This window comes from Echiichthys vipera, assembly GCF_963691815.1.
Source record: "Echiichthys vipera genome assembly, chromosome: 7".
Lineage (NCBI taxonomy): Eukaryota > Metazoa > Chordata > Actinopteri > Perciformes > Trachinidae > Echiichthys > Echiichthys vipera.
The window spans coordinates 18,412,586-18,424,704 of record NC_139832.1 but is presented as its reverse complement, the minus strand read 5'-3'; the positions used below and the strand labels follow the sequence as shown (position 1 = coordinate 18,424,704).

General features: G+C 39.9%; 1 protein-coding gene across 1 annotated transcript in view; it reads left to right on the top strand.

The window, feature by feature from the left end:
* The first annotated feature begins 370 nt into the window (after positions 1-370).
* ppm1h (protein phosphatase, Mg2+/Mn2+ dependent, 1H) overlaps positions 371-12,119 on the top strand; it is a 32,454-nt gene continuing 20,705 nt past the window's right edge. The window contains exons 1-2 of the mRNA XM_083917115.1: positions 371-627; positions 11,616-11,781. Coding sequence (XP_083773241.1) covers positions 395-627; positions 11,616-11,781 — 399 coding nt within the window. The 5' untranslated portion in view covers positions 371-394. The remainder of the gene's footprint in view (positions 628-11,615; positions 11,782-12,119) is intronic.

Sequence of the window (12,119 nt, the reverse complement as noted above, 5' to 3'; positions counted from 1 at the left end):
ATTTTAAGCATTTTCTGACCTTCATGCACCAAAGGCATGCCCAGTTTGTGGGTTGTTGGCTGCATGTTGCCCATGAGGTAATCGGCGTCACTCCGGGATTACGCACCTCTGACCTCCGGCACAGCCGCTCAGAGACGCCAGAGCCACCAAATCCACCAGAGCCACCAAATCCACCAGCAGCAACCGGCTTGTCACATGACTGCCGTGCTACAGCTCTGCCTGCCCAGTGGATCCGCATCTCTCATTTCCGTGTTCACTTAAGGGAGCGTTTGGGCTGAATGACTCTTTACGGCCGCTGTGCGTCTACCTTTCACGCCGCGAAACTACTGCGTCTTTTCGGGCGGGGGGGAAACTCACGCAATCGCATCGCCTGGACCCACGCTGCAGCAAGATCATGCTCACGCGGGTGAAATCGGCGGTGGCTAATTTAATGGGAGGTATGATGGCTGGTGGCTCCAACGGTGACCATCCCGGCGGCTCGGATCTGCCGCTGAAATTCCCGTACAGCAGACCCGAGTTCCTGGGACTATCGCCGGATGAGATCGAGTGCTCGGCGGATCACATTGCGAGACCGATCCTCATACTGAAGGAGACCAAGCGGCTGCCGTGGTCCACGGGCTACGCGGAGTGAGTAACCTGTATGCGTCCATCTTTTCTTGCACAGCACACACAGCATCTTTTTGGAAGTGAGCGGGGCCGCTGAGATGACTCAGGAAGGCGTAAAACGAGCAGCACCAAACCGCTTTAGTTGTTATTGTTATTATGGCAGGATTCATGTCTAGCTTATATGTGAGATTATCAATAGGCCAAGGTGCAGCAGCTGGCCTTTCCCCGTGTATTCCTTCAGTTACAGCTATCAGAGTATAAACACCACCATATAAACAAAGCCTACCTTTACCAAACAGATAAGGTCTCTATAATCTAGGCCACATGGAAATATAGAGGCTTACTACTGGTGCAGTCACTGTAAAACAGGAGATAATACATGTTTGTTTGTTTTGTTTTGTTTTTACATCAACCTAAACTGCACCCACAAAACTGTGTTTTACTTTGAATAGCAATACTGTGTGTTTTATTAGCAATTATTTAAATCCTAGTCAGGAAAACTCACATATACCGTAATCACCATGTTTACCACCTCACCTGTTTCAGGCACTAAAACCTGACTGTGTTCTTTAGATGTACACTGCGTAGGATACACACTACTACACAGGATACATCACTTGTAGAATAGCAGGTTTCAAGTATTTGCTCATTCAATATTTGCCTTTTCAGACACTAAATTTCCTCCTCCTTCTATTTGACAGCTGAGACCACAATCGCAACCGGACCTAGCATGATCTGCTGTATTATTGATATTCCATTTTTATGTTTGGGCGTACACAATCCATTTTACTCCTTGCATCCTACTGCCAAGGCTGTGATGAGCCGGATGTGTTGTATTTTTTTTTTTTAAGGACATTATTGCTTCTATAAACCGTGTTGTTAGAGTGCAGCTGCAGAAAAAAATGGCAGAACATGAGATAATGCAGACAGACAGTGAAATATTTTTCCAACAGCTACAAACAGGAGAGAGAAGCCAGGATGAATGACTTAATTGCATGCTGGTAAGGGTGCTGTATGCACGTCTCCTCAGTCTAAAACAAGACACGCACTTTGTAAACTTTACAAACCTTTTCACATAATTTAGTTTACATTTACCTTTGACAGCACGTAACTAAAGAAAGACAAACTCTTCTTCTCATCACTGTCTGACGCCCGAGAGCACAGAGTCACAATCAGGAATTATCCGGGTGGTCTGGTGGTTAGTGAGGCTGTCATAACTCTAGAGGTCACAGTCCTTGAGACGGCCCTAACAGTTTGTGACATGGCAGTTCAGTGTCCTGAATTCATAAATTCACACAGTGTGTGTTGGCTCTGTGTTTTTCTCTTAACACAAAGCCTAATCTTCATTCTGATGATGGACTTTTATGATAGAGCGCCTGTTTCCCTGAACTCAATCCTTTAATCGATGATGTTAGACATTCAATAAGAAGCTGCACACAGAAACTCCCCCTATCTCTTTGCATCTAATGTTTCAACTTCAGCCGTCCTGCTGTGAACTCAATAGAGGAGCCAGTGCTCGTCATCTTAAGTCAGTGACACGCCCTCAGGCAATTGTTCTTCATTTACAAGAAGTAAACACTAAAGTTTAACACTTAACCAGCAAAGACAGAGATTAAGGCTGCACATAAACATTATTTTATGTATCTATTTATCAGGTGGCTATAATGTCAGAATAGTAAAAATAAAAAAAAACAGTACAATTTCCCAGAGCTCTAGGTGATGTCTTCAAATAGCTTGTTTTATCCCACCAACAGTCAAAAGCCCAAATAATTTCAATTTGCTGTGATGTAAAACACACAAAAAAGCAGCGTATTAGAAAATCAGAAGGTGGAACTGGAGAAAAATTAGCTTTTTTGCTTGATTTAATACTTTAAAAAAGCTTCTTCATGCTACTCTGCCATGAAAGATCTCAAGATAGCAAAGAAAGGAAACCATCACTCACTTATAGTTCTAAAGAAGGCTGTGTAATTTTATAGTTAATTGATAATCCTGATTTTATGTTGTATTTCATTATTATTATAGTTATTGATAGTCAATGACTGTAAACTAGCGTGCGTGCGTGCGTGCGTGCGTGCGCGTGTGTGCGAGATCAGCCAGAACTGAGCCATACTGGGGATTTGTCAACAGCTGGTGGACCAGCAGGCTTTGTTGTTGTGAAATCTCACTGCCAGTGGAGAAAACCTGTGCCCAGATGATGTGATGAGAGGGTTAACAGGGTCAAGTACTGATGGGTCCATCTCATAAATCCCCAGGAAACATGCAGTGCATTTAAAGACTTTGTGATTAGAATTACTTCTTATTATACATTTTCTTTGAAAGGAATCTCAGATGGTTGCATCCTGCCAATTTTGGAAACCATACACTCATACTCAGATTATTTGACAAATGGTTATTTTGTTGTACTTTTTGCATGTTAAATTATGTGAAAGGGTTAGTGATGGCTGAAAATTAACAAACAACTCTTTTTTTTTAGTGTCTGGTCTGTACTGGGGCAACCTATCATACTGAGTGCAATGTAAAACGTTTCGACCTGCAAGGATTGATTGAATCGGACTCAAGTCGAGAGTCAGCAGGTTAAACTGAATGAGATTCACATGTCTAAGCAACATTGTTCCTGGTCCATACAACGTATGTTTGAGTGGCTGGCCTTTGAATGGCATCTTTTCTTAGCAGCCGGAGAGATTGGAGATTTGCATGATTACACAAAACGATGTGTTTCCCTTCATTCGGTGGATTTCGGCAGATCTTCGATGCTCCTTTCCTCGGGGACTTCCACTATGGAGAAGGGTCGAACACCATTCACCTGAGCATGCTGCCCAGATCGCAGTGACACAGACTTGGATTAAAATGGTAAAAGGATCCCTTTAAGTGCAGCTAATATCACCTGTTGCACATGCGTTAAGGGCAAAGGGATTACTAGTGTTGGTGTGCAGGGAAAAATAGGACCTAAACGGAACTCTGTGAAATAAAGACATATATGATTAAAATATACATCTTAACCCCTATATTGGCCATAGACATGATAGCATATTGCGTTTGAGATAAAAACACTTAGTAACACAATTCATGTGTAAACACTACCGTTCCTCCCACTTGTTATTATTTCTGTTAATGTTTTTTTTAAATAGTGGTAATTAAGTTACACCATTGTCAAACAGGTTTACCTTTCCACATTTTGAAATCGCCAAATATAATGTTGTAAGTTGGCAAAGGGTTGAAATAAGGTCACATCGTGACTCAATTTATATTGGACTTGTTGGCCACAACGCAGGTCAAAGAAATATTTGCTGGGAAGTGACATATCTGTAAAATCGTTTTGAGCTTTCAGAGCCTACATAAATATGAGTGGGAAGATGAATCAATGCATTCAAATAATACTTTATGTTTATGAGTGTAAACTTATAAATGATGACCGGTAATGCATTGAAGAGAAGTTTTTTGGGAGGGGCAACACTAGCTGTCAAATGAATCATGGAGAAACTGACGCCATATTTTGCCAACAGTATCAATACTCAATATCTTTGGTATATTTGCATGTATCCACTGGAAGGAACAATCCTCCATTACTAGAAAATATTCCATGTGTCAGTATCATTAATAACGGAATGTAACATCAAAGGTGAGGACGGTGATGAGAACAAGAGTTTTGTCTTTCTTTCATTCATTATTACATGTACAGTATTCTGTTTCATTAAAGGTTATTACTATATTTTTAATTTATTAAAATTACTCCATATACAGTATTCTATTTGTTTTTATTCTATTTCTACTTTTAATTTATTCTACATCTTACTTTATATTCCTGTTACACCTTTCTCTTCCTATAGATTTGAACCTGCACTATGTCTTTGCACTACTTTTGGGTTTATTTAGGTCTCAGTTTTCTTTACTTGTGTTTCTCTTATACTTCTTTTTATATTGCATTGTTTTAGGAGCCTGAGACTCAATAATTTCATTGCCAACGACTGCTGCTGTAATTGTTGTGCATATGACAAATAAGCCATCTTGAATCATGCCGGAAGAATTGCACATTCCTACTCTGTACTTCTGTCTTTGAGTAGTGTACAGTAGGCCTCCCTGAGCTTGCTGAGCTTATCCTGGGCAATTTTGCTGCACCCTGTGGAGACAGGAAGAGCAGTTCTAGCTTCATGAGAAGGATTCTGCCGACTGCCTCTGAATGGGCGCACTGTCAGGTCCAGTGATCACAATCATTTGAATGGATGAGTGAGTTTTGCTCACCGCCATCTCTTCTCCAGAAAACATACAGGACTTGCTTATGTAGACAGGCTACATTTACTGCTGCTTTTCTCTGCAGTTGTTTGCCACCCATCATGTATACACCGGCACTGACCACTCATGATTCTCCCTTGTGAACTCAGTTCTCTGCTAGGGTGCAGTTCACAATGTTGCTGTGTTGCATGTTGCCTGGTGTTTCCAAAAGTGAGGAGAAAACTGCTCCTGATGTCACCTTCAATTGAAATAAATCAGACGTCCTCTCCCCAGGAAGTTTTTACAGTTTTGGAAGGGTCGAACTCTCCTGTGTCCATTCACAAAACCAAAAATTCCAAGTCATATTCACTCAGTGGCCACTTTATTGGGTATACCTGTGTCATCTACTGCATCTTATACTGAGAGGTGGTTCTCATTTTTGTCCTTACCAATTTCATACCGGTGTACCTAATAAAGTGACCACTGAGTGTATGTCACTATCACATACAGTAGTTTGTGCATTTTTCAAGTACGTTATTAAAGGCCACCTGATTCATAGTTACATGACAACTTAGCCTGGTGTAGGTTTATAAACTCACAATTTCTGGTCCACATTATTTCCCGATGTTTCCAATGGCATCATTTGTTTTGGAAAACTTGGTTCCAGCCTTCACGTTGTTTGCTCCAAGTTACTTTTAGGAGGGACAACACTGAAACAGCTGTGATCTACACCTAATTTGTAGCTTCAGTTTGGATAAAAGTGAGGTTTGACTTGAGCTTCTGTATTGTGGTCTTGAGAACAAATCAAGGCTAGCAATAAGCATGAAACATAGTAGACAGAGTCTCAGTGGTAGAATGCCATGTAGCCAGAGGAAGAGGTACATGAAGAAGTGTTAAAGCATTTCATCAACAGGAGAAATCGCATATATATGATGTGGGCTTCACCATAGCTCTCCCACATCTTTTCTGTCTTTACCTCCTCCAATTTACATGGTGGGATAGGAGTGGAGTGACACTGACAGTGTCAGATGGTTAAGAAGTTGTGAGAAAGCTTTCTCACCCTCTCATTTAGTCACTCACTCACCCACTCTTTCACTCTGTTGACCCAGGACCAATGTAATCCTGCAATCTCAGCAGGAGTCTGATCAATACTTAATCAATATGCGTGTCTGTGAGCGAAACACTGCACACTGTGTGTTTTGTCTGCAGGTCAGCAGACAGGCGTGTGTGATAGGCAGAGGGTATGTCAGTAGAGTACTAATCTGTAATTTGGCACACTCAGGTTAATCAGCATTAATATCTAAATTAAGGGAACAGAGATAAGAAAGTGGCAGCTCCAGGGTGTTTAAAGGCATAATATGTTTTAAAAAATTTTTTTATTGAATGATGATATATGGGCTACACGGTGGTGTAGTGGTTAGCACTGTCGCCTCACAGCAAGAAGGTCACAAGTTCGCATCCCGACCTCGGCCTTTCTGTGCGGAGTTTGCATGTTCTCCCCGTGTCTGCGTGGGTTTTCTCCGGGTACTCCGGTTTCCTCCCACAATCCAAAGACATGCATGTGTTAGGTTAATTGATGAGTCTGAAATTGCCCGTAGGTGTGAATGGTTGTCTGTCTCTGTTCGTCTCTATGTGCCCTGTGATAGACTGGCGTCCTGTCCAGGGTGGACCCCGCCTTACGCCCGATGTCAGCTGGGATCGGCTCCCGCGACCCGGACCCCGGGATAAGCGATTGAAGATGAATGAATGAATGATGATATATGGTGATATTGAATAAGACAGAACAAATAACAAATTACATCATCAAACAATAACAAGGAAAACAAAACATAGGGGTCATTGTGGTATAACATACAGACCGCAACACTAAAGAATTTAACAAGATAGGTTTTAACAAGGTAGGTACTGCAATTATTAAAATTGCGTAGGGAAGAAACAGCAGTTAAATTAGTAAAAAAAACAGAAGTTCTATTATTAGTAAAGGTAAAGTGCATCAATGGTTGAGCGAATGCTTTCTATTATTAGTAAAGGTAAAGTGCATCAATGGTTGAGCGAATGCTTTTGAACTAACTGAGGGGATGCATGTTTTGCAAACATCTTCAAGATAAACAAGGGTTAAAACATGTTGTAACAAACACAAAATAAATAAATATGCATGTTATCCTTTTGTTTTTATTGTAGGTTTAGTTAGGTTTGGCAATTAAGTCAATGTTACACTGAGAGACAAAGCACATGAGCAGCTTGTTTTACATACAAAGCTTCCAAGTGCTCAATCACATGATACAGCACATGTTCGGGTTGCTTCTTCTACATCGCTCTGAGGCAGAAACAGCGTAATGCTGTTTTAGTTCAGTGCCATCTTAATGTGTAGCTTCACTATGAGTCACCATTGAATGAGACGTGACACTCTTCCATAATCAAATCATAGGATTATCTATATTGTTTTCGTAAATGATCTGTTTGTGGAAACTGAGATGCTGAAGCAGAAAGTACAGCGGCGAGAGCATACAACCACATGAATAAAAGTAAAAAATAATCCAAAGGAATACAGCAAAGAAGGAGTACCTAAATATAGATAAAATATGCATGGGACCACATGTCCATAATGATGCATGTTAACATACTGTATGTAGATGTGTTTGGATGAAACACAAACATTGAATCAAATGCTAGATGAAAATCTGTTACATTATTGGAAATACAGTAGTTTAGTAGCTAACCTGAGCTGAACTAAAATGACCTGTGTTTTGTGAAGTTTCTTTTCACAGCTTGGCATCAGTTGTGTGCTTTTGGTTGTGCAAGAAGAAAGATGATCCAGAACAAAACAATGATTCAGTTTTCAAAATGTAGCTGTAGGGCTGGACGATATGGCTAAAATCTTTTATCCAGAAATGGATCATTTTTTAAATCTTGATAATGATATTGCGTTATATAGCATGTTTTCTTTGTAATTCCATAAATACTCTTTGTAAAATATTCCCATTTGATGCAAATAAATGAATTGTTCAGTTTATAACATATTCCTAGAGCCTAGATGAACTGAAAACTGAGAACTTTTTGGAAACTCCAAAAAACATTACAGATATATAAATCAGAGAAAAGCAACAAATCCTCTCATTGAAGAAGCTTTAACAACCCAGCAAATTGTTGTTTAATAAATGACTAAAACAGTTCATTGCGGGGCGGCCGGTGGTGCAGTGGTTGGAGCACTCACCCCATGTGGAGGGGCTGGGGGCCTTCAGGGCAGCGGCCTTCGGGGCAGCAGCCTTCGGGGCAGCGGCCTTTGCTGCGTTTCTCCCGTCTGTCTCTCCCGCCCCATTTCCAGTCTGTCCTGTCTAATAGGGGGCTTGAAAAATGCCCAAAAAATAATCTTTAAAAAAAACAAAAAGTTCATTGCATGTCAACAACATTGTTGTCTATTATTTTTCTGCTAATCAACTAATACATTAATTGACTAGTTTTATTTTTGTATGTGTTATGTCACTTCATCGTATTTGCTATATAGCCGAGTGTAGAAGTATTTACTCATTTTGGTACTTTATGCAAATGTATCATTATTGGCCTTAAATGACCTGTTGGTGCCTTTGGCGCAAAACTTTTGGTCAAGTGTTACTGGAAAAAAAAAGATTTCTGAAAAGACAGCACACTGTAGATCAAAGCTCTGACAGAGTAATTAAGGTCATGCATGAGTCCTCAGATGTGGAGAAATCAAACGAGGTAACAGATTATGACAGCCCTGGTGTTGGACACAGCTCAGGCCTCGGGGTCTTGATGGCTTTTCGTCTAGTCGTGTCAGAGATGAAATGCTCGTCAGCTCAACTGTTGTTAATCTTGTGATCTTCCAGGGTCAAATGAACGTCGCTCCCTGGAGGGCTTTGGTTTCAGACATGCATTATAGTGCGAGAAGTTTGTGGCCTCTATTCATCAAATGAAGTTAGGAAAAGCAGTTAAAGGAACTCATCATACTTACATTACCGTTATCCCTTTTCCAGTCCATACCATCATAGACTGATTTCAAAAGCTTGTGGGAAAACTCAAACTATATACAACACTTGAGAGTTGGAGCATGAACTGAAACCAGCTGCTGCCTGGGAGGTTGGATATCTAAAAAGGTTTGGTATGTTGTAGAAAGTAGTTTGCTGTAATTTACAATAAAACTGAAATACTCATATATTCATCTACAATTTTTGTGACTAAATAAGCATCAATCATGAAACTGAATCATAATGTATATGGTGGCATTTGCAAGGCAAAATAGACAAAATATCCCAACAACTTGAGCATGAATGTTAATTCTTGAACTTTAAATAATAATCTTGAATCAGGGTCCACTCATTATATTTTTCTGGGACATCTCATGGTGTGCATCAGTGGATGTTGGACTTCCATCTTGAAGCCATATTCACAGACCATTTTCACAGTAGGAATTTTGACTTGACATTGAATTAAAGAAATGAATGATGTAACACCTGCTTTTGACGCATAGTCTCCGTGACGACACCCATAGGTTTCTGAAGAGACAAAATTAAGCTCAAAGTGGGCGCTCCAGCCATCACCATCTTGGCAGTGTCATGACTCTGCCTGCTCCTGATTGCTGTTTCTTATTAGAAAAGGGCCAGCTCTTTCAAAACATACCTGGCAGGTGATTGGATGATCTATCTGTCTATCAAACTCACTGAAGTTAACATATTTTACATTGACAAAACCCTACAGTGCCGTTTTCTTCTTTCAATGAAGAAAAACTCTCCAGTTCTGATAAAACTGAAGCTTTTGCAGATTCTAAGATAACCTTTTCAGGCGCCTCCATTGTTGTTTTGAATGAGCGTGCGCCACTTGTGTCATGATCCATCCCTGCTCCCCCCCCCCCTTTTAATGGATGAATATCTTGAAAATTTTTGGTGATTTTTTTTTATAATAATTGTTACAATTGCTGATTGTTTTCAACAGACTAATCCATGATTTGATATTTTTTTAGGACTATACTGAATTAAGCATATTTCCTTTAATATGAGTAAATGCAAGTTCATAACAATAGTTTGGTAGCTGTGTAGGCAAATGAATGAGTGTGCTATTATTAGTTTTCAAGTGGTGAGTGGCCTATTGTGTAAGACTCCAATTAAAATCAATCTTACTGAGTGTAGGTCTAACTATAGTCCATATCCTGACAGTTTTTATGACACAGTGTTTTCTTAGCTGGAGACAGAGGATCTGTTCTCTGCATGAGCAATTAGGATTATTTAGATAGGCTCCTCCATAGGAAGCTAACCATGGCTCCCTCTCATACCATGTAGCCATAATGTCTCATTTATCAGATATGATTCTTACTTGAGACAATGATTTAAGGCATATCCTCAAAGCAATTTCAGTCAAAAGCAACTGGACCAGTCCCAGCCTGGTCAGATGCGTACATGAACTGATGAAGCCTCTTGGGTGAGAGGTGAAACGTCTTCCTAGACAAACAACCAGTCCAGTTGCTTTTGACTGAAATTGCTTTGAGGATAACTATGACCTGGACGATTGAGAACATTCACAGGCTGATTTAAGGCATAGTCTCTATATCTTTTTGTTGTTATGGCAATCATCTGTTGAAGTAAAAAGTGACAGAATTCCAGAAACACACACTTTCCACAAATATACAGATTTATATTTCACCATTTGTTCCAACCTCTTGAGCTTTAATTTCATGAGATACCATATGAACAGTGTTAATAGAGCCACTGTAGACCTCACATCTCCTACGGTGTGGCTAAATCGAGAATGCCTGGAGTGTTGTTAAGTAGCATGTGCTCGTCCACGGCTACAGCAGCTCACAGCAGCTCACAGCAGCAGTGCACCATCTGCCAGGTGTTGTATAATGCAGTATTTATGTTTCTTTCTCTCCTCTACATCCGTGGGTCTCAATCTGAAATGTGTAGCTGCTGAAAAAAACACTGATGACATCACGGGAAACCATTACATAGATATAGTTATACTACTAAGAATGTCATTTGGATCAAGGGTCACAGCTTCAGTTAAAATGCTAAGGTTGACATTGAAGGTGTGGGTGTGAAGGTGTGGATCCCCCAGTTTAGTTGATGAAGATGAAATTAACGGATTCTATTTATTTTCTATGGAAAGCAGGAGATCCGGCCTCCTGTTGCGTTATGGAAACAGCCCGGCGAGTTCACTGACTATTCACCGTATCTGAATTTGCATAAACACTTGCAAATTAGGTCTGTCCACAAAAACGGACCAGGTTCGCAAAACTCTGCTGTCAAACTAGGCGGTCTTGGTCAAATATGAATCAAGATTCTGTTACTCCATTGCATATTTCTCGATTAAAACATGTACTATAAGTGTACTGTTTACCTCTTAAAACAGTCAAGTCAAAACCAAGCACAACCACCAACCCGTTAGGTTGATGGTTTTTTTTCCTCTTGGGGACACTAAAGTATATCTTATTTAGTATTCAGGAATTCAGTATTAGTATTCAGGAAGTTTGCTATCCTAGCAATGATAAATACAGAGGCATCTTTTACCTTTTTTGAAAAGTATATACTGATATTTGTATCCTGTATAGGACACATCATACCTGCCTGTTGCACTTCTAGATTGGGATTTCTTTCACACAAATATTTGCACAGTTCATTTATATAGTTTAAGCTGCTGTATACAGTACAGCGTATTAGGCTTTATTTGTTTTCCCACAATTTCTTTAAAACCTTATTTTATTTTCACCTAATTAATTAAAGTGTTTTTTATCTATCTCCTAGGTGTCCTGTTGGGTTAAATTTCCTGTTTTGTATGCCCTCTCTATCTAGGGTGATCAATGCAGGGAAGAGCACATTAAATGAGGACCAAGCCTGCTGTGAGGTGCTGAAGGTCAAAAGGAGACCTGCAGGAAGCTCCACACTAGACCAGACCTCCATGACTCGCAGGAGGTCTTCCCTACCCAATGGAGAAGGTTTGAGCCTCCAGGGGAGCCAGGTGAGTCAAACTAATGGGTCTGCTTGGCTCCATTTGGTGAGGTGAAGTAGAAATTCTTATATATGCAAAATTAGGGCTGCAACTCAAGATTATTGTTATTATTATTTGTCTATAATTTTCTTGATTAATCAATAAATAAAATGTCAGAAAATGGTGGAACAAATGTCCATCAGTTAGGGCTGGAAGATATGGGCATAATCTTACATTCTGAGATAAATTCATATTTTGATAACAATATACTGTATTTCACAGCATGTTCTCTGGTAATTCAATAAAAAAGTTTCTATGAAAAAAACACATTGTAAATCCGATTTTTGTATGCTCTTGTGTGAATTTAT